At 45.5% G+C, this 25341-nt stretch overlaps 1 protein-coding gene across 5 annotated transcripts in view; it reads right to left on the bottom strand.

Annotated features, from left to right (window-relative positions):
- The window catches only part of dab2 (DAB adaptor protein 2), an 82192-nt gene that overhangs the window by 23619 nt on the left and 33232 nt on the right, over nt 1-25341 (bottom strand). For all 5 annotated transcript variants that reach the window (XR_011592901.1, XM_070877251.1, XM_070877248.1 and 2 more), the window contains exons 2-6: nt 11230-11417; nt 5180-5319; nt 3222-3320; nt 1753-1884; nt 268-354 (exon numbers count right to left, since the gene is read on the bottom strand). Coding sequence is in view for 4 of the 5 variants with exons in the window: in XM_070877251.1 (XP_070733352.1) it covers nt 268-354; nt 1753-1884; nt 3222-3320; nt 5180-5319; nt 11230-11320 (549 nt within the window). In the remaining variant the exon portion in view is untranslated. The remainder of the gene's footprint in view (nt 1-267; nt 355-1752; nt 1885-3221; nt 3321-5179; nt 5320-11229; nt 11418-25341) is intronic.

The following is a 25341-nucleotide window of genomic DNA, read 5'->3' as shown; positions in this document are numbered from 1 at the left end:
AACATAGCTGGATAGAAAGGCATTGTACCCCTCCCCCACATGGAGGTTGGTGATCCAAAGTGGGCCAATGCCTCAAACAGATCCATTGCATTAGATTGCATAAAATCTACAGCACCAACAGGCTATGTGACCCATTCCCTTCCTTGCCTCCTGATGAAGCGATGCTCTCGGCCTCAACCACTCGTGGCAGGGAGTTCCATATTCGCTAATGAGAAACTTTATTTGACCCGTTCAGAGTTTGGTCCACGTCAGTCCACCGTGTCTTACCTTAGTTTGATTCTCAGCCTCCTCCTTTTTCTTCAAGTTGTATATCAGTTGGAAGAGATCCTTCAGATCCACCACCAGTGCCTCAGCCTGAGGAAAAAATCCACATGGGATCAACCAGTTAGTCCACAAATTTGTAAGAAAACAGATCCAGGAAAGTGTAGGGAGATGCTCCACCAGTCTATCCTCCAATCACAAAGCAGCAAACAGGACCCAATGCCAATCTCACTCAAGGTCAAGCAAAGGTTATTGGGATGTTTACTATGTTAAGGTGCTATACAAACACAAATTAGAGAGATGCTGGCTTCCCCTCCCAGGATTTGAACAGTCAGTATTTATTGCACAGCCCTAGTTGCACTGTAGTGGACCTTGAGCTGCTGAAGTCAGTGAAGGTGCTGGTCTGTAGTTAGATTCTAGTTATTCTGCAGTGGTTTGATGACATGGACTAGCTTGCTGAGCTATTAGAGGGCAGTCAAGAGTCAAGCTTGAGGCCAGACCAGGTAATAGACAGCAGATTTCCTGCCCTAAAAAGGAAATCAGTTTGGAAGGGGGGGTTAATGACAATCCAACAGCTTCATGCTCATATCAGCTTTTTATTTTAGACTTAGTCCAGAGAATGTGATTTCAAATCTCATTTGAGAATTTGAATTACTAGCCTAGTAACAGCCACTCCCATTGCTATGCCCTCATGCATGAAGGCAGTCAATATACCAAATAGCCACATCACAATTTGCTCAAGGTTCATGCTCCAGGATGGGAAACATGCATACAAATTGTCCCCATTTTACAGGGCAATGTACAGAAGGGCCCAGAGAGAGAGAACTAAAAGTCTGGCAAAACTCAATTGCAACCAAGTGACAAAAATGAAGGGAAGATAAAGAATCTAATCAGTTGGGCACGAGCAGTGCTTACATGTAATAGAACATAATAGGAGCAGGAGTAGGCTATGCAACCATGGAGCCTGCTCTGCCATTTAATAGCAGTTAGATTTTTAACCAATAAGGGAATTAAGGGTTACGGGGAGCGGGCAGGTAAGTGGAGCTGAGTCATGATCTTGTTGAATGGCAGAGCAGGCTAGAGGGGCTAGATGGCCCACTCCTGTTCCTAATTCTTATGTTCTTATGGACTCAGGTCCCTGCTCACTCCCCATAGTTTCTTAACTGATATGGGGCTGTCTTAAATTTATTCAATGTCCCAGCTTCCACAGCTGAGGCAGCAAATTCCAGAGATTTAAACCCTCAGAAGAAATTTCCTCATCAGTTTTAAATGGGTGGCCTTTATTCTAAAATTATGACCTAGTTCTAGTCTCCCCTATTAGTGGAAACATCCTCTGCTTCCACCTTGTCAAGTCCCCTCAATCTTAAACATAGATAAGTTTTGCTGGTGGTGAATAGGACATGGTCCACTTTCTCCACAGCTAGAGACTGAATCAGTCCATCAGTTTGGTTTCAGATTCCAAGCATTATGGATTGGATCATGTTACACTACCTGCTGGGCAGTCTTGATGGCAAAGAACTGATGCTGGCCCTCTGCACCACAAACATAACCAAATGCACGGTTGTCCGTGACATCTCGAGCAATGAAGGAGATCCTGTTGATGGTGTGCTCATGTTCAATCACCTGAAAGAAAGAGGGGTAGAAGGTTTTGAAGGAATGTCAGTCCTCCACCAATAAAACACCCACAACTTTGTTCCTTGGTGATTTATAGTTATCAAAATCTGCAAATCCCCTGGGAGGACAGATGCACCATCAGTGTTCTCACTCAGGCCAGCATCAAAGCACTGATCATTACCAGCTCTGCAGGGCAAGCTGCATTGTGTCAGGCTTGCAGACAAAACTCCCAAAGCAAGTGCTCTACTCAACTCCATGGCAAGTGAGCCCCAAGTGGGCAGAGGAAACATTACAAGGACACCCTCAAAGCCACCTTGATAAAATGCAACATCCCCACCGACATCTGGGAATCCCTGGCCACATACTGCCATAAGTGGAGGAAGTGCATCCGGGAGTGCACTGACTGAGTCTAGTCACCAAGAGCATGCAGAAAACAGTGCAGGCAGTGAAAGGAGTGTGCAGCAAACTTGTCCCACCCACCCTTTCCTTCAACCACTGTGCCCCACCTGTAAAACTAGTTCCTGTATTGGACTGTTCAGTCACGAGAACTCCGTGGAAGCAAGACTCCCTCAATTGCGAGGGACTGCCCATGATTAGTTAGAAATACATTAAATGCCCCTGGTCATGGTCATCTAAATGTTATACCACAAGTGCCAGCTTGGCTCCGTGGTAAGCCACCCAACTCAGGTTATGGAGTCAAGCCCCACAAGCAGACTAAGCCAACACTCCAGTACTGTACCGAGTGTGACATGGTCAGAGGAGTGTTACATTGACAAGTCCACCTGTTACAGGGAACACAAGACCCCATGGCACAAGAGTTCTGGTACCTTGGTCAACATTTTATCCTTCAATCACCACCAGATTAACAGTCATAGGATCTCACCATGCAGTCATCCCATCTAGATACCACCACACTCCTTAAATTCACTGGCTATGAAGCATGGTGGGATGTTCCAAGGTGCTTGAACAAAAGTGCTCACTCCCAATGAGAATGTGTTTGTTGCATAGCTCAACTCAAGACAGTTGGAATGTTGCCACTCATTTTCATGGAAAGCAGAACTTTGATAAACATTTCTCAACCCCTCAAATGAAATCTGGCCAATAAGGAGCCCTTCTCAATGAGTCCACCTGGAACCTGGTATTTGAAGCAGACCACTAGTGCCCATCTTGGCAAAGTTTGCAGTGCCAAATTAAATGCTGAGATTTGAAGCCGATCTAGCCAAAACCCAAGTACTGCTCCTACTCAAATACCAGTCAATAACTCCCAACATACCCCACTGGTAAAGTCTGAAGGATGGAATTGAGCTCCAATACACATTCTATATTGGTTCCAGCAAGATACTCACTCCAGTCTTCTCGTCAATTAGCTTGATTCCAGATAGAGAGATGGTCACCCAAATCCTCTGCTTGTGCTGCCCCTGTGCACGAGCAGCTATGGCTATGCCCTGCGGAGGTTACAAGAGCAATCCCAGGTAAACAATCAAATAGAAAGCAGATACACAATATGCACAACACAACCCCAGACAGACACTCCCAGAGCAGTTCTGCACAGTCAGAGGTGACATCTTTCAGAGGAGATGTTAAATGGAGACCCCCACCTCCACCCTTAGGTGGATATAAACAATCCTGTGGTACTATCTGAAGAGCAGGGAGTTCTAGCCAATGTTGAGTCCATGATCGGATCAGCCATGATCGTAGTAAATGGCAGAGCAGGCTGTATGGCCTACTCCTGCTCCTATTTCTGATGTTCTGATGATCCCTCAACCACCAAGATGGATGCTGATGTCACATTGTCAAAAATCACTTCATTGGCTGTAAAGCACTTTGGGACTTCAAGTTCATGAAAGGATTATATAAACAAGTCTTTGTCAACCCAGATGGAAATAAAAACTATCAAGAGCTTGCAATCATTGTTGCTGCAGCCATCCATTGAAAGGATATCCTAGAATTTCCTCCGAGTCAGGGCCATGGCCAAAGTGGGCTCTGGACAACACCAGTCAGCAAGAGGACTTGACCATTCAACTCAAATATTCTGCCATTGTTAGCAATGGCAGCTCAATCCCAATGTCAGACTCCACATTAAAGCATCACACTTCTCAAACTGTCCAGTTAATTCTGCATCTGAGCTAGCAGCATGACAGTCCTGTTGCATAGAGAGAAGTTAAGCTTCAATATGGGTAAAGTCAGGCTGTGTGGTGATGAGAAATAATGACCTCCTGCATCTAGCCACACTGATGGGCAAGAGCTGCCAAACACTACCTGGGAGGTCAGCCAAAACCAGCAAACTACCAGAGTCTAGACTTCACTGCTTGAATGGGAGCAACCCTAAATGGGGGCAGATGTACCAGGTGGTCTCCACTGTGTAGAAGATCAAAGCTAGCCAAACACATCCCAAATGTATTGAGCTTCTCTACATCCATGGGGGGGGGGCAGGGGGGCAGGTGTGTGATGGAGCTCCACACACCAGGGAGGTTACTGGTTTAATTTAATTCCCATGCTAAATTCCTTTTCTGCTCCATGTCTCAGCTCTGGAATTCCTCACTAAACTTCATATGTTCCTCAAATGTACCTCTTTCACCATGCTTCATTCCACCTGTCCCAAGATCTGGTGTCAATTTTAGTCAATAGACTCAAATTTACAGCATGGAAGGAGGCCATTCCTGCCCACACCGTCTGGCCTAATCCCACTTTCCAGCTCTCGGTCCGTAGCCCTGTAGGTTACAGCACCTCAGGTGCACATGCAAGTACTTTTTAAAAATGTGGTGAGGGTTTCAGTCTACCACCCTTTCAGGCAGTGAGTTCCATACCCCACTACCTGCTGGGTGAAGAAATTTCCCCTCAATTTTTTCTTCCCCCCCTCACTTTAAATCTATGCCCCCAGTTGTTAACCTCTAACAGAAATAGGTGCTTTCTTGCCACTATCTAGGCCCCTCAATTTTATACATTTCAATAAGGTCTCCCTCAACCTCCTCTGTGCCAAAGAAAACAAAACCCAGCCTATGCAGTCTAGTTGCTCCTGTGAAACACCTTGTGACATTGCACTATGGCAAAGGCCCTATAGTACAACAACTTGCATTTTTATAATCAAGTGATCTTGCATAGATGAAGGTAGGAGTGCTATCATCTCTGGTCTAGGGTTGCTACATCTGAATTATCTACCAACTTACATTGGAAGATAAACACAACACAGGACTGGGCTCAGCAATTTCCCAATGGTTGCCTGAGCAGTCAACCATGTAGACTGGATGGGATGTCACCCTGGGGAGAGACACACTTGGGCACCAAGAACACAAAAAGGCATCACCTTAAGTTTCATCATGGAATCCTGACACATTTGGTCTCCTCTGGGGTCAGTCACATCATCAATGCCAATTATCTTGGCTTTGTAGCGGATTCCATCACCCTTGAACCTTGCCAATAGGGATTCCTCAGTCTTTTCAGAACCTAGGAAAGATATCAGGACATTGAATCCCAGCATGTACAACATCCTACCTTGTAGGCACTGGACCCCAAGAAGTCTTTACAGGATGTGGGCATTGCCAGCCAGCCCAGGATTTATTGCTTATTAATTGCCCTCAAGGGGGTGGTGAGCCACCTTGAATACAATGAAGTGGTGTTATGTATGCAGGCCTACAATGTTATGTACTGTAACACTGAAGTGTAGTCACCTTGTACACACCTTACTTGTACAGCAGAGGGTGCTGCTGCTGGTGACCTAGTACAAAAAGGGAGCTCACCTGTGTACTCAAAGGGCTGCAATAAAGGACTACAGTACCATACCCCTGCCTTGTGGAGTCATTAACAGAGTGCCTACACATAAAAAGTGGCTTGCTAGGCCATTTTAGAGGGTAGTCAAGGCTATTGCTGTGGGTCTGGAGTCATAGGCTAGACTGGGTAAGGATGGCAGATTTCATTCCCTAAAAAAAGGACAGTGAACCAGATGGGTTTAACAATGTTTCATGGTCACCATTACTGATGCTAGCTTCATTCCAGAATTAAGCAACTGAATTTAAATTCCTCAGTTGCCATGGTGGGATTTGAATTAATGTCTCCCGATTAGTCCAGACCTCTGGATTGCTTGTCTAGTGATGTAACCACAATGCTACTGTTCCCCTTTAAATGCTGGCCATTGGAGGAAAAAAGTTGAGCAGCTGTCAATCCCTGCAGGACCTCTATCTAAAATTGAAGTAATAATTAATGCAAGATTTGATTTTTGGGGGGAGTGGTGGGGAAGAGATGGGGCTTTAAACAACTGGAGCAACCAAGTGTTGTACATATGCCATCCTGTGAGGAAAAGCTTCTAATCTCAAGGCTGGTGAAATTTGCATTTGCTGTCCAAGGCCAGTAGTCTGCAGATTGACATCCCAACTTATTTTGCATCACTGTTACTGTGTACAACTCGTCTAAGACAGAGGGAAATGCTCAATAAACCTAGCAGTTTAAATTGGATCTTAAGCAGAGTGAACCCTGTAACTTATTCTCCATTACTGAGAGTCAGCCATACACAACTCAATGAAGTCAAGTTCAAATGTTTAAACAGTTAAGTTATATATTAAAACAGGTATTACCTGAAGTTTGCAATTGGGACATTGCTGGTTCAAAAGTCAGTGATTGCACCAGTTGTCGGCTGTTCTAAGGATTTAGTGATTTACCACCACAAATAGAATAGGGTCATTTGACCTTTAAGGCTATTTGACAACAGAAAGAGCAGTGATTACATATGGCTGACACTGGGTAAAGGCCAGGCAACTTCAGTTAAGCCACCGACAGCAGGCTAACCAACACCAAGACAACAAGTTAACCAGCAGAGACAATGGGCTAACCAGCACAGAGTCCAGACCACTGGATATAAACAAGTCACATTAGCAATTAGTGTCAACACAAAGCAACTGCTGACTTAATTTTTTCCTTCAACCTCAAGGCAATAAAGCATGATATAACTTGAAATCGTCACCTTTTGCACTAAAGATATGCTCAGTCAGCAATTAGATAGATCAGTGATGTTGGAGGCAGCTTCTCCATTTTAACAAACTGAAGCTCTGACCATCCACTAGGTGGCCATGGGCATCCACAGCACAGAAAACAGGCTATTTGGCCCAACTGCTGGCATTTATGCTCCACTCGAGGCTCAGCCCACACCTGACCAACATGTTCTATGCATTCCTCTACCCACTGCCACCCCATGTGTTCATCACTCCCTCTGAAAATGCATCTACACTATTTGCCTCAACTGTAGCAAGTTCCACATTACCATCTGGGTAAAGATGTTTCTCCTGAATTTCTTACGGAATTTGTTAGTGACTCATTGATGTCCTAGTTTTTGAATCCCCTACAAGTGAAAATTTCTTCTGTCTACCCTATTGAACCCCTACATTAAAGGCTGCTCAGGTCAGGCTTCACTTGAGAAGTGCCCCAGACTAGTCAATCATCCCCCATGGGCATCTCTGGTCAATGACAATCCTTGTAGGAGCAGTCACAATATGCAGAATGTGGTTACAGAATGCAACATAGAGCCAACTAGTTTGGATCTCATTTCACCAGGATCAGATGGGATGCAGAGAGATGGAAAGGTAGAAATTGTGGAGGTACCAGAATCTTCCAATCCTCCTTGGATATGGGAGTGGTGCCAGAGAACTGCAAATGTTATGCCCTGTTCAAAGAAAAGGATGCAAGGATAAGCCCAGCAACTACAGGCCAGTCAGTTTAACCTTGGCAAGCTTTTAGAAATAATCAGGGACAAAGTTCTGTTACTTGGACAAGTGTGGATCAAGTAAAGCCAGCATGGATTTGTTAAAGGCAAATCATGTTTAACCAACTTGAGTTTTGATGAGTTAACATAGGGTTGAGAGTGTACATGGATTTCCAAAAGGCTTTTGACAAAGTGCCACATAACAGGCTTGTCAACAAAGTTGAAGCCCATGGAATAAAAGGGACAGTGGCAGCATGGATATGAAATTGGCTCAGTGACAGGAAACAGTAGTGGTGAATGGTTGTTTTTCAGACTGGAAGGTTTATATAGTGGTGTTCCACAGGGGTCAGTATTAGGACCACTATTTTTCTGGATATAGATTAATGACTTGGACATGGGTGTCCAGTGCACAATATCAAAATTTGCAGATGACAAAACTTGGAAGTATATAGTGAACAATGAGAAGAGAGAGAGAGAGAGAGAGAGAGAGAGAGAGAGAGAGAGAGAGGGTGCAGGAACACAGACCTGGGAGTATTGTGTACAGTTCTGGGCATCGCACTTTAAGGATGTGAAGGTCTTAAAGGTGCAGAAGAGATTAACAGGAATGGTTTAAGGGAATCAGACACTTCAGTTATGTGGATAGACTGAAGCTGGGGTTCTCCCATCAAATCTTGACCTTCTCTGCTCCAAGGTGTTCAAAATCAAGGGGTCTTAACAGGAGAAACTGTTCCCATTGAACCAGAGGACACCGATTAAAGATAGAGGTAAAACAGTGGTTAGGATCAGGAATGCACTGCCAGAGAGGGCGGTGGAGGCAAATTGAAAGCCACGATAAAGTTCAATAAATACCTGAACATTTTTTTTTTTTTTAAACACAGGGCTACAGGGAAATGCCGGAGGGGGGAGTAGCTGAGGAACTATTGCAGAGAGCCAGCACAGGCTGTAACCATTCTATGATTCTAGCAAGGTTCTCAGTTGATCAAAGCTTACAGCAAACAGTTTACTTAGTAGGCCCCAAGCCAGCTTGCTGGAAATCACATGTCAGTTTAACCATTTGGAAAAGCAATTTAAACAGATGGAAATTTTCACCTTGGCTCAGTCTCTTCCACTTGGGAAGAAACAGATCATTCCTGGTCATCTAGGGCTGATCCAACAAAGATGTGGAAAGGTTAACTCGCTGAAGCCCCAGATTTAAGAATTATATTTTCTCATTAATCCCAGGACAGGACACCAGAATTAAAATTGGACAGACTTCAGAAAGGCTCAGCTTGGTGCAGCAAGTGTGTAGAATCAGGATATCGCACATGAGGCAGCAATTTAGCTCATTGTGCTGGCTCGCTATCTAATTAGTCCCACTATCCCCAACACTGCTCTTTCCCCATAGCAGAAAATATTTCCACTTAATTATGGATCAACTCCTTCCACTGTCCTCAGGCAATGGATTTCAGATTACAACTTACTGCATAAAATAAACCCCTCATGTTTCCTCTGGCTTGTTTGCCAATCACCTGAAGTCTGCATCCTCTGGTCATCAACCCTTCTGCCACTGGGAACAATTTCACTTTTATCAAAACCCTTTGTGAATTGCGATACCTCAATCAAATCTTTCCACATAACAGACGTCCCTTGCCTGAGGCTTTGCTGCTAATACTAAAACTATGGATCCATGTGCTTTTTAAACACCCTGCTCAACTGGTCCAACCACCTTCAAAAAGGTGTAAATACACCCAGGTCTGTTCCTATAGTCCTTTAAAAATGGCACCATTTAGTTTATATTGCCTCATTCTTACAGCATGTTGCCACTATATCTAGAACCAGGTTCCAGGGTATTGACCCAAACCCCAGAATGGAAATATATTGGGCAAAATATCAGACATTGATGCAGATGAGATGGTAATTTAGGCCAAAATTATATCCTACTACTGCCTCCACCAGCCACCTACAAGCTGTATTCGCACAGAGGTTAGAGAGAGATGTGGGGTGTGAAACAACTATTTAACACTGCAGCAGAGAACTTTTATCTAGCTAAACTAAACCCTGCAAAAGACAAAATCATGCACAGGAAGCTGCCATTTGGCCCATTGTGCTTATAACAACAAGTCAGTGCAAGGTATAACTAGCTTGGCATCAAGGCAGTGTGCCCTGTGCAAAGACTTCAAAGATTTCAGGTGCTTGCAGACACTAAGGTTAGGCCAAGACAGTATGGACACTGATCTCTGGAAACAAGATTGTTTGGATGAAATCTGGGGTCAAGGGTTATAGCCTATTAGATCAGCTCAGTGGAGCAGAGAGGGAGGATCAGTTACTGCAGTCATTATATACAATCTGACCACTAAGAGTGGCGTTGAAATCTCCCAAACCCACAGCAGGCACGTGACTGCTGTGGTGGCCCCACCATCCCGACTCGGAAATATATCGGCCGTTCCTTCATAGTCGCTGGGTCACAATCCTGGAACTCCCTCCCTAACAGCACTGTGGGAGCACCTTCACATGGACTGCAGAAGTTCAAGGCAGTGGCTCACTACCACCCTCAAGGGCAATTAGGGATGGGCAATCATAGGCTGACCCTCAAAATGAGGAGGACTTGCTTCCATACCAAAAGGGATGAGTTCACAGGTGTTTCAATGAAGGACCCAATATTCCAGATCCAAAACTACATCTTGGAGGGTGGAAGATGCCCGTGCTTGGATTTTTAGTGTGGTGGCCTTTGCACACCAGCCACCACATTGGCTTGACAGCTAGGTCTTGGCCAATCCTTGCCACTGGACCAAGACAACAAGACCAGCTCTGGTGCACAGACTGAGCGCGCAGTGAGGGCTGATCCATGCTGCCCTGGGCCCTCACCTCACGCCTCCTGGGCCCCAGGAGTGCAGCGAAGATTCGCCAGACTGATTCCTGGGATGGCAGGACTGACATGGAGACTGGATAAACTGGGCCTGTATTCACTGGTGTTTAGAAGGATGAGGGGATCTCAAACATAAAATTCTGATGGGACTGGACAGGTTAGATGTTCCTGATTTTGGGGGAAGTCCAGAACCAGGGGACAGTCTAAGGATAAGGGGTAAGCCATTTAGGATGGAGATGAGAAACTTCAGTTGTTAACAACTCTCTGCAGTAGGGAATGCTACAGGTTAGGGCCAGTTCATTGGATGTGTTTGTGAGTTAGATATTGCCTTTATGGCTAAAGGGATCAAGGAGTAATAAATGCCAGCAACATGCACAGCCCAAGAATTATTAAAAGAGAGTGGGGCTTGGCAAGTGCTGCAGGCACCAGTGTTTTAGGATTGGGAGGGAGGTCACTGCAGGGGTAGAAGGGTGCAGTTTCTCTTGTTGGGGACAAGAGAGCCCCTTTATGGGATGTGCAAGGGGAAAACTACCTGGTCATAACTAACAAGTATCACTGGCTGGCAGAACAAAGTGTATTGACACAAGTGACTCACTGCCAAGTGAGTGGTTAGAGCATTTAAAGGAGTGACTTGCTGTATGAGGGAAGAAAGGATAGAGGGATGGAGAATGCTTGGCAAGAGGCAATGCTGGAAGACACTCATGGGCACAAATATCAATTGGGCCAAGCTGTAGATTCAATATTAATTCTCTGGATTTTAAACTCTCACCTTGGCCCACAAGTCAGTAGGAAAGCTCCTAGAGTCCAATCATTTCCTTACCTCGCTTTTTGTCCTTTTTTGAAGCCTTTGTTGGCGAAGTCTCCGATTGGCTGGGACTGCTGATCTCAACAGGTTCTGACATGGTTGCCATCTCGACTTGGTCCAAAGTTACCGGGAAAACAAACAGCTTCCTTCACCCTCAACAAGGTCTACAATTGGTCGGGTCGATTATGACATGTCAATCCAACCTGTGGGAAGAGAATCAGAGCAGCATAAACCACTGGAGGGGTCAGGATTTAACCCAGGTTGGGTGGTTTATGGTTGGAGACACCACTCCCAAACTACTTGGGCACGAGGCAGACGATCCGATGCAAGTCAGAGGGAGTGCTGCATTGTTGGACACACTGTCTAAAGATTGAGCCAAGTCCATTCAGCTGAATAAGATGCCATCACAGACAATGTGCCCTGACCAACATGCAATGGTTGACTGGTCACTTCAGTTGTGGGACTTGTGCACAAATTGGTTGCACATTTTCCTGCTCAAACTCAACTAAAATAGGCTCAAGTGCTCTGGGATGCCCAAAGTGCTACACAAATAAAACATTTAGAATTTTAAAAAAATAGATTAGTAGGTGGCCATTTGAGCCTGCTCTGCCATTCAATGAGATCATGGCTGATCCAACTCAACTGCACTGTCCCCATATCCCTCAATTACCTTCATGTCCAAAAATATATTGATCTCAAATGTACTCAAGACAGCCTTCTGGGATAGAGAATTCCAAAGATTCACCACCCTTTCTCCTCCGATCCCAAATGGCTGACCCCTTATTCTGAGACTGACCCCTGGTTCTAACCAGGGGAAACATCCTCCCTGCATCTACCCAGTCAAGCCCTGCAAGAATGGTGTTTCAATGCCATGAGACTGCCACCAGGTGGCAGCCCTCCCAAATATAGAATTGCAACAAAGTTTATTAACTCACCAATGAGCCTGGTGCACTGAGAATGACTAGTTTGCTGCATGCCTGCAGGGCTTGTGTACCATCCATGTCAAAGCACCCAGCAATAGCTGAATTTAGAAAGGACACCGTATTCAGCCCTTGTTTGCAGACACAGGCTGAGAGAGAGTCAGGTCGCCAATCAAAGTCCAACTCTACACCACTGCATGCTGTGTGAAGATACTGCTGCCCTCCCACCCCCTCCCACACAACCCAACACTGCTGCCCTACTGCCCCTTCATAAAAGGCAACTGTTAATCTACAGACTTTTACCAGTCTATACACAGCAAGCTTCAAATACATCTCTGCTGGTCTTGGCAACACTGGCAGAGTTAACAAACACCTCCCTCCACTGCACAAGCCAGTGCCTTTTTATTCAATATTGGATTGTTGTTCAAAGTAATCACAGGCAGCCCCTCAAATCGAGGAAGACTTGCTCCAACTCAGCTCAGGTGACTGAATAGTCCAATATGGAAATTAGTCACAGTTGGGACAGACAGTTGAAGGAAAAGCTGGACGAGGAGTCTGGTTTGCCACACACACCTGCTGGATGATGAGACTGTGCTCAGCACCCTCCTGGATGCTCTTTGGCCAGGAATCGGTGGGGATGTTACACTTCGAGGCCTTGAAACATTTCCTCTGCCCACTTGGGGATTGCTTGCCAAGGAGTTCCAAGTAGAGCGCTTGCTTTGAGTCTGGTGTCGGGCACATGAACAATGTGGCCCACCCAACAGAGCTGATCAGATGTGGTCAGTGCTTCGATGCTGGGGGGTGTTGGTCTGGTCGAGAACAGACAGTGTCTCCCCTCCCAGGATCTTGGAGACAGTGTTGGGTAGTTTTTTTTCCCCCCTAGTGGTGGTGTCTACTGTATATGGTCCACAAAGGCCTTTGACACGGCTCAAAGTAGCACTGATACCAAGTCCCTCCTGCAGAGTAGTGGGCATTGGTGACTTATGGTCAGAACATTCAAGGGGATGGAAACAAGAGGCCATTCAGCCCCTCCAGCCTGTTTTGCCATTCCAATCACTGCTGATCTGCACTCCATTGGTCCTGTAACTCTAAGACCCTCGCCCAGTCAAGGGTCTCTCCACAGGGGTAGGATGCCACAAAGCTGCAGCTGCTGGTTTGCAGGTACAAGTGGTCCATTTATGGGATGTCCAAGGGCAGGAGATACCCTGCAGTGACAGGCAATACAGTGGAGAATGCAGGTGTGGAGCAGAGATTCATGGGAAATCTTGGCATGGAGTCAAGACCTACAGCCTCAGTAGGTGTCCAAATGCCATGGATCACCAGATAGATTAGAGGAACAAAGTTGGGTCACAAAGCCTCCTTTACTGCATTTAAGGTTTTCCCCACATACATGACCCCACCTGAATGGGTAAAGTTAACCTAGTGTTGTATTTGGTGTGGGGGTTTTAATCTGCCAGTCTGAGCTCAGTCCAAGACTCCGCTACATTAGATTGTGAAGCACTGGGACAAGACATCACTGCAAATCCATATCTACAAATTCCTGAGCCCCAGCCTTCCCACCCAATCTGGTGCCCTGCTGCCAATGACCACAAGAGTTTAAACATAGAAACAGGAGGGGTACAGGAGCAGGCCATTCAGCCCTTCATGCAACTTCAGTACCCCACTCCTGCTCTCTCCATACCCCTTTAGCCACAAGGGCCACATCTAACTCCCTTTTGAATATATATCTAAAACTGACAACAACTTTGTGGTAGAGAATTCCACAGGTTTACAATTCTCTGGGTGAAAAAATCTCATCTCGGTCCTAAATGGCTTACCCCTGATCCTTAGACCGTGACCCCTGGTTCTGGCCTTCCAACATCAGGAACATTCTTCCTGCATATAACCTGTCCAATCCTGGCAATTTATGCGCTTCTATGAGATCCCCTCATTCTAAATTCCAGTGAATATAATCCTAGTCAATCTAGTCTCATGTCAGTCCAGCCATCCCGGGAATCAGTCTGGTGAACCTTTGCTGCACTCCCTCAATAGCAAGCACATCCTTCCTCAGATTAGGAGACCAAAACTGCAAACACTCAAGGTGATGCCTCACCAAGGCCCTGTACAACTGCAGCAAGATCTCACTGCTCCTATACTCAAATCCTCGCTATACCATTTGCTTTCTTCACTGCCTGCTGTACCTGCATGCCAACTTTCAATGACTGATGTACCATGACACCCAGGTCTCATTGCACCTCCCCTTTTCCTAATCTGTCACCATCTGCCTCTTTTTGCCACCAACGTGGATAACCTCATTTATCTACATTATACTGCATCTGCCCACTCACCTAACCTGTCCAAGTCACCCTGCAGCCTCTTATCCTCCTCCTCACAGCACCCAGCTTAGTGTCATCTGCAAATTTGGAGATATTACATTCAATTCCTTCATCTAAAATCATTAAAAAAAGTGTTAGCATCAGCTGTGACTCAGTGGGTAGCACTCCTACCTCAGTCGTGGGTTCAAGTCCCAGTTCAGGGACTTGAGCACCAAAAATCTAGGCTGACACTCGGGGCAGCACTGAAGGAGTGCTGCACTGTCAGAGGGGGTAGTCTTTTAGATGAGACGTTAATCGACACCCCGTCTGTTCAGGTGGACGCAAAACCTCCCACGGCACTATTGCGAAGTGCAGGGGCGTGCTCCCTGGTGGCCTGGGGCCAATATTTATCCCTCAATCAACATACCAAAAACAGATCTGGGTGGTCATCATAATGCTGGAGAGCGCTCGCTGCCACATTTCCTACATTACAACAGTGATTACAGCCAATGAAGTACTTTTTGAAGTGTAAAGATTTACACTGGAGACATCCGGTAGTTGTGAAAGACACTAAATAAATCAAAGTCTTCCTTTTATTAAAAAAAAAGGTACCATCCGACAAACATTGCAGTGGGAAGCCCATCGGGATCAGGAGGTCAGCATTCTGCCAGACATGGAACAGCAGTGGACTGGGGAGCATTCCCTACAACAGATATCAAGTCCAAACTTCACACCACAAGCTAGCCAAGACCAAACACTTAGAATTGTTGAATCTAAACTTCTCCCAACCAGCAAGATTTTAAAAAACCTCGTCAGCAACAAACATTTGGAAAGGAGCAATCTTGGCGTCAATGCCATTCAGCAGCTGATAAACTTATTCTGTGCGTTTGTGTAAAATCAACACTATGGCCTCGATCCTGCCCCTGTATTGAAAGAGCAGTTTGATTCTAGAGATCAGGAAGTTTGCAATTTATCTTTTCAGGTTAAACAGATGCTCAACTCATGGGGAGAACAGAACTGACCAGGAACATCTCAGGAGGCAAGGAATAGCACCAATCACACTCCAGCTTAACCTGCAGTCTGATTACAGAACCCAACCCATTTCATTCAATGTCAAAAGACCAAACCCTCGACACCATGAAATTCAACAGCCCTTGGTGCCGTGAGCTTCATTGGCCATAATAAAGCTAAAAAATAGGGGCTTTGCTCAATCCATGCAGGGAGTGTCTGTTGGGGGGTGGGGGGGGTTCAGGATCAGTTGTGATGCCCACCACAGCCAGATAGCCTGCAAGCATTCTGCATCCAGACTTTGGCCCACATGGGTCTGAGGCACCCAAGTGCCCTGGGGGCAGCAAGGAGAAGGGGATAAAGCAAGCGAGAGAAATAAGGCAGAGTTTAGCATTCAAAACATTCCTTCCCAGACTTCAACTCAAAAGGAGCCCTTACCAGTGATCGTGCCCGAGCTGCCTGGAGTGTGATACACAGACCAAGGGGCAGAGGAAGAGGTTGGGGCTACGTACAAAGGTTAAACCACCAGAGTGTTTAAAAAAAAAGATTAGCTAAAAAACCATTAACTCAGGACATCCATTAGTCACGAGCAGCAGTACAGCCAGATTACTGGATGCTGCAAAATGCACAGACAGCAGGAGGGAGAGATAGATAAGACAGCCAGCCTTAAAGCAAAAATGTGTGTCGAACACTGGGGGGGGGGGGGGGGGGGGAAGAGCTGGGAGGATCAGTGTTTTCACCTTTGAGAGGAGAGCAAGAATCGATTAAAGTTAGTTATTGATGTGGGCATTTATTTCCTGGTTTTCCCCTCAAGGTAGTGCAGCTTATTGTATACAACAGCAAGTCAAGGGTGGAGTCATAGGCCCAGACCAAGAAAGGGCACCAGATTTAATTCCCTAAACAGCATTAGTGAAAGAGTTGAGTTTTTAAAAACCAACAGCTCCATGCTCACTTTTACTGGTAATAGATTTTTATTATCAAAGATCAAATTGCCAGTGGATTTTAACTTTTCTCCTGGATTATTAGCCAAGTGGCCTAGTTTACTACTCCATGACATTTTACCTCTAAACCAAGTCTGTGGAGCTTATACCATAACAGGAGAGCGAGCTTGGGTGTGATCAAGCCTGATCAGCACTGCAGATGCCAAGCAGACCCATTGCCCAATTCTAGCTGCTAGCCAACAACTCCTGAATTAGGTGTGTGAGGACTTCAGCTTTCTGTAGCAGGCAAAAATTGAAATGAACACATTTTCAACCTAGCACTTTACTGCATTTGTATCAGATTATTCAGCCAGTGTTGGATAGTCACAGCTGGTTAGAAACAAGACATGTCAAACTTCATGGACTCAATGCTCATCAGGCACAGTACCTGTACTTCTGAATCATGTTTTACTGGCTCAGCCAAAAAGCAGGGATAGGAAGATAACAGCACTAGTCACATTGATGCACCAACCTACTCAACTGCAGCATTTCAAGCAACAATTAGATTCCCTCCTATTTAAACAAGAGTTTGAGTAGACAGGAATCAGAGGAGAGGGGAAGCACAGAAACAGCAAGATAACATTATCCATTGTTTCCCAGCCCAGTGGTGTGAACTCCATGAACCTCAGAACACTTACAATGGTCAGAGAGGCAGCAGAGGTTGGAAAGCATACAAATTGAGAGCAGGCCCCTTGAGCCTGCTCCACCATTCAATATCATGGCTGATCTACCTGAACTCCAACATGATTCCCATATCCCTCGATTTCCGAGTCCATAAAAAGGGGTGGAGAAGGCAGGAGAGTGTATGCGCAACCCATCTTAAACAAAGCCCTACACCTCAATTCCTTGCCTGCAGGCATTGGGCCACTGGTGTGCACAACCAATGCACCTGGGTGGCATAGGGTGATAGACAAGGAGACAGTTCAAACCCAGCTCAAGAGTTAGCATGAGGAAGCATTTTAAATAGTGCAATAGCTCATTGAACTGAGAAAAAGGCAGGGGTGACTTATTGGGGCAGATGTAGAGTTCACAGAATATATGGCACACAGGCCATGCTCCACTCTAGCCTCCTCCTGTCTCATCTAAATCTATCAGCATAACCCTCTATTCTCTTCTCCCCCATTGCTTGTCTAGCCTCCCCTTAAATGCAGATACTATTCACTTCAACCACTCTGGTTGAGTGTTCCACATTTTCACCACTTTGGGTAAAGTTTCTTCTGAGTTCAGATTTCTTGGTGACTATCTTATATTGATGGCCTCTAGTTATGCTCTTCCCCACAAGTGGAGACATTCGCTGGTCATTTGGTCTCAACATGGTTATAAAATACAAGAGTCACTTAATAAATCCAATAAGGAATTCAGCAGAAAGTTCTTTACCCAGAGTGGTGAGAATGTGGAACTTGCTACCACAGGAAGTGGTTGAGGCAAATCGTATAGATGCATTTATGAAGCTAGATAAACATGAGGGAGAAAGGAATAGGAAATAACAGGGATGGGGGTTTGGAGACTTGAGCATAAATAGATATAGACCAGCTGGACCAAATGTAACTCCAGTCAAACCAGAAGTTAGTGGTCTGAGGTTTTACACCCATGGGAAGTCAAAACTAAACTGCTGCAAATTACACATCTGTAATGCAAATTCTTTTGAACAGACATGCAGACTACCTTCCAGTGCAGAGTATCTCCATTTACAAAGTCATAGGAGTAGGCAATTTGGCCCCTTGAGCCCACTCTGCCATTCAATATCATACACTCAGCCCCACTTCCCTTCCCACACCTCAACCCTTACTCAATTTGTCTATCTCTTCCTTCAATTGATTCAATGACACAGCTCTCTAGGGCAGAGAATTCCAGAGATTTAACACTCAGGAAAATCAGCTTTAAATGGGTGGCCCCTTATTTGAAGACTACATCCTCTAGTTTTAGTTTCTTCCCCCCCTCCACCTAGAGTGAAAATATCCCCTCTGCATCCAACTTGAGCCCCCTCATTATCTTGTATGTTGTTAGATCACCCCATTTGCACATAGGCCTAACCTCTCAAGTCAACCCCCTCATCTCCAGAAGCAACCTTCTCTGAACAGCCTCCAATGCAAGTATATCCCTCCTTAAATAGAGATCATAATTATGCAGTACTCCAGGCGTGGCCTCACCAATACCCTGTAAAGTTGTAGCAGGACTTGCCTGCTTTTATGCTCCATCCCCTTGCAATAAAGGCCAATGTTCTATCCTTGGGCTCATCTACATGGCATCATCCAAAGGCATGGGCCAGACTTCACATGCATGCTGACCTCCAGAGCCCACCTTCCCCCATCCCTGGGACAGGAGTCATTGTTCCTTAGTTTGTCTCATTACACTTGAAGCACCTTGGATCGTTAAGATTGTGCAGTGAGTAAGCACTGAATTAGCAATGTTGGCTTGGGCTGGGCTCAAGCAACAAAAAGTTTGCTGAACATCCTTCTCAGGAGGAAAGTTCACTTATTCATTCGGTCCCATTTGCTCCACTTTTGAACATGAATGTCAGCATGCAAATTTAGCACTTCAGTGCAGAAGGATGGTCCACAACACCACAAGTTTTACCTTAAGGGATGGGATAAGGGAAAGAGGCCAGTGGAATATTTAAAGGTTAGATTTGGGGGGGGGGGAAGAAGGGGGGCTTGTGGACATCAGCAAGACTGGATAGTCCCTTACAATTGACCACCCATTCCTCCATCTTAAACTAGGCAGATCCCGCAGGGGAGGGGGGTGGGCTCATTCAACATTAGGTCTCTGCATAGAGAGACTCACTAGAAACTGAAATCTATGCATGGAAGGAAGCCATTCCGGCCTATCGTGTCCACGCCGGCCGACAAAGCTGCACAGCCCTCGGTCAGCAGCTCTGAAGGTTACATTTAAACCCATGAACAATGAAGGAAAGGTAAAGAGCACCCAGCCCGCCCCACACAACTGACCCCTTACACTGAAACATTCTACACTCCTCCCCCAACCGAGGCATTCAAACCCAACAGATACAAAGGTCAGCACACGGATTCCAAAAACACCATTTCTTGAGACAGAAGAGGACTCAAGTCCATTGCAACTTAGTTACCCCAGTAACACTGCTCCGACAGAATGGTTATACATTAACCAGGAATAGACTAGATGGGCTGCGTGAGCAGAATCCCTTTGATCAAGGGTAGACTGCACAAATAAGCCAACTGTTTGCTGCCAATGCTCCCTGTGTTGGGACAAACATGTCATACAGAAAACAAAGACCCCCTCAATGATCGACAAATCCCAGTGTGGAACAGAACTGCGGCTAGACGCACGGAATGGGCAGAGTCCTAGCAGGCACCAACTGAGGAGACAACACATCGATTTACACAGACACTTCTGCTATCCTGCCTGATCCAACTACACAAATGTCAGATGTGAAGACTGGACTCTGGATTGACAGGATTGGAGATGGCCGAGAGCAAAGAATGTTGTAGGAAGGGACATGTGCCCAGAAGGACAAACAGCTGACAAGTTGAATCAAGAATAGCTTGCACAGTAGGACTTAATGTTCACATTACAGCATGTGCAGAGTATTTGAAGCTGGAACTTTTAAATTGGAAAATTGCATGTCACTGCTATTTAAGGTGGGAGGGGTGGGGAACCTAACAATTACAGACCATTGAGCTCAACATCTGTTGGCAGGAAATTACTAGTCTATAATTGAAGGATAGGGCAAAAATCTCACATTTTCAGCTGATCAGAGCACACCAGCATGGATTTGTAAAAGTTAGGCCATGCCTGCCAAACAGATCAACTTTTTGAAAAGAAACAGAATAGGTGCAGGAGTAAGCCATTCAGCCTGAACCATGATTCAATATCATGGCTGATCAAAAAAAAGGTGGCTAAAGTAATGGATCTTGAGACTGGCAGGCAAAGTTGATGCTCATGGAATTGAGGGAGAGTTACTGACCTGGTTAGGAAACCATACCTATTCTTGTTCCTATTTATGTTATGAAATTGGCTGAGCAGCAGAAGATAGTAGGGATAATGGGTAGGCAGTTTAATTATCAGGATGTGACCAGGGATGTTGAGGATCAATGTTAGGGCCTCAACTATTCACTTTATTAAATGAGGCCAGTCAGTCATGTGGCATTGTAAGCAAGGTCACTGGCAGCATAAAATTACAATGCAATAGTAATAGATTAAAGTGAATGGGCAAAAATCTGAAATGGATTTCAATGCAAGTAAGTGAGGTCATCCACTTTGGCCCTAAAAAAAGGATAGAACAGGGCACTTAACAGTCCAGGTACATTGATCATTTTCTGTACCTGTTCATGACATTTTAATGATGCTGGCAGTTATATCTCAAGGACATGACGATGGGGGGTGGGGGCAGATGTTATGCTGGAGCTATACAAAGCCCTGGTTAGACCACATGCAAAGTACTGTGAGCAGTTCTGAAACCCCACACACAGGATATATTGATCTTTGAGTGCAGCGTAGGTTTATCAGAATGATACCTGGACTTCAAAAGGTTAAATTACAAAGATTTTACATAAAATTGGGATTGTATTCCCTGGAACCAAGATTACAAAGATTTTACATAAAATTGGGACTGTATCCCCTGGAACCAAGATTACAAAGGAGTGATACAAGACATTAAAGGGGAAGAGGGCAGATGGAGAGAAACTATTCCCACTGCTTGGGGATTCTAGGGCTAGGGCATAGTCTAAAAATTAGAGCCAGGCCTTTCAAGAGAAACCCAGGGCTATGGGCCAATGGCAGGTAGATGGAGTTAGACCACAGATCAGCCATGATCTCATCAAATGGTGGAACAGGCTTGAGGGGCCAAATGGCCTAAGACAGGGGGGATGGGAACCAAGACATGTCTCATCATTTTTATCAAGTTGGGCAACACAGTAGTGTGTACCCAAAGCAACCGTTGGTCTCTTGTCCCTTCACCCTACAAGCAGCTAGTCAAGGTGCCATTTACACTGAATTGGTACAAAAGTGGTTTTGGCTTTGTAGATCCATGGTACATATTGGGCCCACGAGGCAAATCCCACTAAATTGGGAGCACAAGGGCATAGACTCAAGCCCCACCAGAGACTTCAGCACAAAGTAGAACACACCCAGTGCAGTATGAGGGAGTGCAGGTGGTCTGGGGTGTCACCAATAGAGGCCTGGACAGATGGCACTATTTTAAACGAGAGTCCTCCCCAGTGCCCTGGTCAACATTTATCCCTTGATCAATAACAGAATCATCTCATTGGAGCAAATTAGCTGTTGCACTTGCATACATTAGCAGGAATAAGCCACTCAGCCCCTTGAGCCTGCTCTGCCATTCACCAAGATCACAGCTGATCTACCTCAACTCCACTTTCCTGCCATGTCCCTTAATACCCAAGTGTGACTATGCCTTCAATGTCTGCAAGCACTTTGGGATGTCAAGGTCAAGAACAGCCCTCCCAGCTAGCAATGGAGTGTGGTCAGCTTTTGCTAGTTTAAGTTGAAACATCTTATGGGAACTACAGAAGCCATCTTTTATATTCAGCAAAGCACACAAGTCCTTTTCCATGATGTAGTTCCTGCTGCAAGATTCAGACTGCCCCACTCCCAGCTAAAAATAAAGCCAAGTAAATCACAGCCTCCTTGTCACTCATTGAATTCAAACCATGGATTACAGTTTGATCGGAGTTTGAGACTTCTGAAAGGCAGCTGGTAGTTAAAATTAGACAACTGACTCCCAAGTCATTTGGTAGCAACATGAAGCTTACTATATACACACACATGGTGATCAAGATAATAGAAAGTCATAAGGATTAGCTGGTCAAGGAGCAGAACTGAAGCTTGACACCATCCAGGCCAAAGCAGCTCACTAACCCCAACTCCACCACCTTAAACATTCACTCCCTCCACAAGCACACCATGGCTGCAGTGTGTACCATCTACAAGATGCACTGCAGCAACTCACCATAGCTTAGAACATGGCTTGGAGCAAGAGTAGGCCATTTGGCCCCTTGAGCCTGCTCTGCCATTTAATATCATTGACTTGGCTCCACTTCTCTGCCTGCTCCCCATTGAATAAATTTGAGAGAGTTTCTTAACCAATGACCCAGCTTCCACAGCTGAGGCAGTGAATTCCACAGATTTACAACAGAGAATAAATTCCTCCCCATCAGTTTTAAATGAGCAACCACTTATTCTATCATGTCCCTTTGCCAGCACCTCCCAAACCCATGACCTCTACCACCTAGGACAAGGGCAGCAAGCACATGGGAACATCACTTCCACATTCCCCTCCAAGTCACACCATCCTGATTTGGAAGTATATTGCTGTTCCTCCATAGCCACTGGGTCAAAAGCCTGGAACTCCCTCCCCAACAGCATTGTGGGAGTACCTTAACTACATGGACTGCTGTGGTTCAAGGCAGCAGCTCACCACCTTCTCAAGGACAATTAGGGATGGGCAATAAATGCCAGCAACACCCACATCCTATGGGAAAAAGTTTGAATTTATGTCCTTGTAGGGCAACCTGGATCTGCTGGAAAGTTGTGCAGTGCCCATATTGAACTGCTCTGGGAGAAAGTATTGAACAGCATTTGACCAAGCTGAACTAGTAAATGTGTCTGCACCAGATGATCCTCCAATCTCAGAAGGGCAGGCAAGCAGCTCAAAACATTGGAGAGCAAAGTTTATACAGCTCATGTAAAGTTTTGTATGATCAGTGTGAAGGAGTAAACACAGGCCCACTGGAACTAGACTCAATTGTCAGATTGCTTGTCTGACCTCCTGTACTGGATGAACAGAAATTCTCTAATTAAATATTGGGAAGACCAAAGCCATGGTCCTCATCACAAACTATTCCCTGGCCACCATCTCCATCCCCCTCAGCTTGTTTGACATTTAAATTGGCTGGGTAAAAAGTCTAGTGATTACAGGATATATGGCACAGAAACAGGCCATTCATTCAGCCCAACCAGCCATGCTGTCATTTATGCTCCACTTGAGCCTCCTCCTGTCTTGCCTCATCTAAAATCAGCATAACCCTCTTCCCTTCTCATGCTTGTCCAGCACTCCCTTAAACATATGGATACAATTCACTTCAACCACTCCATGGTAGTGAGTTCCACATTCTCACTACTCTGGGTAAAGTTTGGAATTCCCCTATTGGATTTCTTGGGGACTCAGATAGCCTAGTTATAACAAGTGGAAACATGTTCTAAAATTGAGGTTTTGATATGGTCTTTATCCACTATCAGCCATCTGAGAAAAGAGACCCAGCCTGTTCATCCTTTGATAGAAATGCAAGGGTATAACAGATTATCCTTGCAAATCTTCTCTGCACCCTCTAGTGAGCAGATGTGGCAAGCATTGTAGCTAACCCCGATTTTTGCAGAACTGTCCAGTCTATCCCAGAGAAACACCAAATGTAGACCAAGAGGCTATTTGTTCCAATGTGCCCCTCAGCTACTAAGCAGCCTTGGAATCCTCTCTCCAAAGTGCCAGTGACACCACACATTGAGCAAATAATTATTTTTTTTTCAAAATCAGCCATGATCTACTTCAATTGTCAGTGGCTCACACCCTCACCTCCCAAGTCAGAGGGTTGTGGGTTCAAATCTCACTCCAGAAGTTAGTGCACAAAAATCTAGCCAACATTCTGAATTACTGAGGGAGTGCTGTGCAGTCAGAACATTCATGTCCTTCCTGTAATATGGGACTGATTGCACTGGAGGGTAGAGGAGATTTACAAGGATGTTGCCAGGACTGGAGAATCTAAGCTACGAGGACAGATTGGATAAGCAGGATTTGTTCTCCTTGGAACAGGAGACACCTCATTGTGTATAAAATTATGAGGGGCCTAGATAGAGTAGATAGGAAGGACCCCTTTCCCTTAGAGAGGTCAACAACCAGCAGGCATAGATCTGGTGCCAGATTAGGAAAAGGGGAGGTGCAACAAGACCTGAGTGTCATGGTACATCAGTCATTGAAGGTTGGCATGCAGGTGGTTAAGAAAGCAAATGGCATGTTGGCCTTCATAGCAAGGGGATTTGAGTACAGGGGCAGGGAGGTGTTACTACAGTTGTACAGGGTCTTGGTGAGGCCACACCTGGAGTATTGTGTACAGTTTTGGTCCCCTAACTTGAAGGACATTCTTGCTATTAAGAGTGCAGCAAAGGTTCACCAGACTGATTCCCAGGATGGTGGGGCTGACATCAAGACTGGATCAACTGGGCTTTTATTCACTGGAGTTAAGAATGAGGGGACCTCAAACATTTAAAATTCTGACAGGTTAGATGCAGGAAGAATGTTCCCAATGTGGGGGGGGGGGGAAGGAAGTCCAGAACCAGGGGTCAGTCTAAGGATAAGGGGAAGCCATTTAGGACCGAGATGAGGAGAAACTTCACAGAGAGTGGTGAACCTGTGGAATTCTCTACCACAGAAAGTTGTTGAGGCCAATTCACTAAATTTATTAAAACAAGAGTTAGATGTAGTCCTTACTAGGGGGATCAAGGGGTATGGCGAGAAAGCAGGAATGGGGTACTGAAGTTACATGTTCAGCCATGAACTCAGAGCCTGCACTGCCATTCAAAGGGCTGAATGGCCTACTCCAGCACCTATTTCTATAGTAATGTTTCTATAGTAATTGGGGGAGAGGAGGGGTGGGGGGGAAAAAGAGATTTAGAGGGGGAAATTTCTTCAAGGGTGGTGGGGGTCTGGAACTCACTGCCTGAAAAGGGTGGTAGAGGCAGAAACTTCTACATTTAAAAAGTTTTGGGAGGTACACCTGAAGTGCTGTAACCTACAGGGCTACAGACCAAGAGCTGAAAAATGGGATTGTCTGGATAGCACTGTGGGCCAGCACAGACTTGGACTGAAATGGCAGCCGCCTGTGCTGTAAATTTCTATTACCAAAGCCATCTGTCTCAAGTGGGGGATCAAAGATC

This window comes from Pristiophorus japonicus, chromosome 1 (genome assembly GCF_044704955.1).
Source record: "Pristiophorus japonicus isolate sPriJap1 chromosome 1, sPriJap1.hap1, whole genome shotgun sequence".
Taxonomy (NCBI): Eukaryota; Metazoa; Chordata; class Chondrichthyes; family Pristiophoridae; genus Pristiophorus; species Pristiophorus japonicus.
Note: the sequence above shows the minus strand (reverse complement) of the source record. Positions and strands in the feature narration are given on the sequence as shown.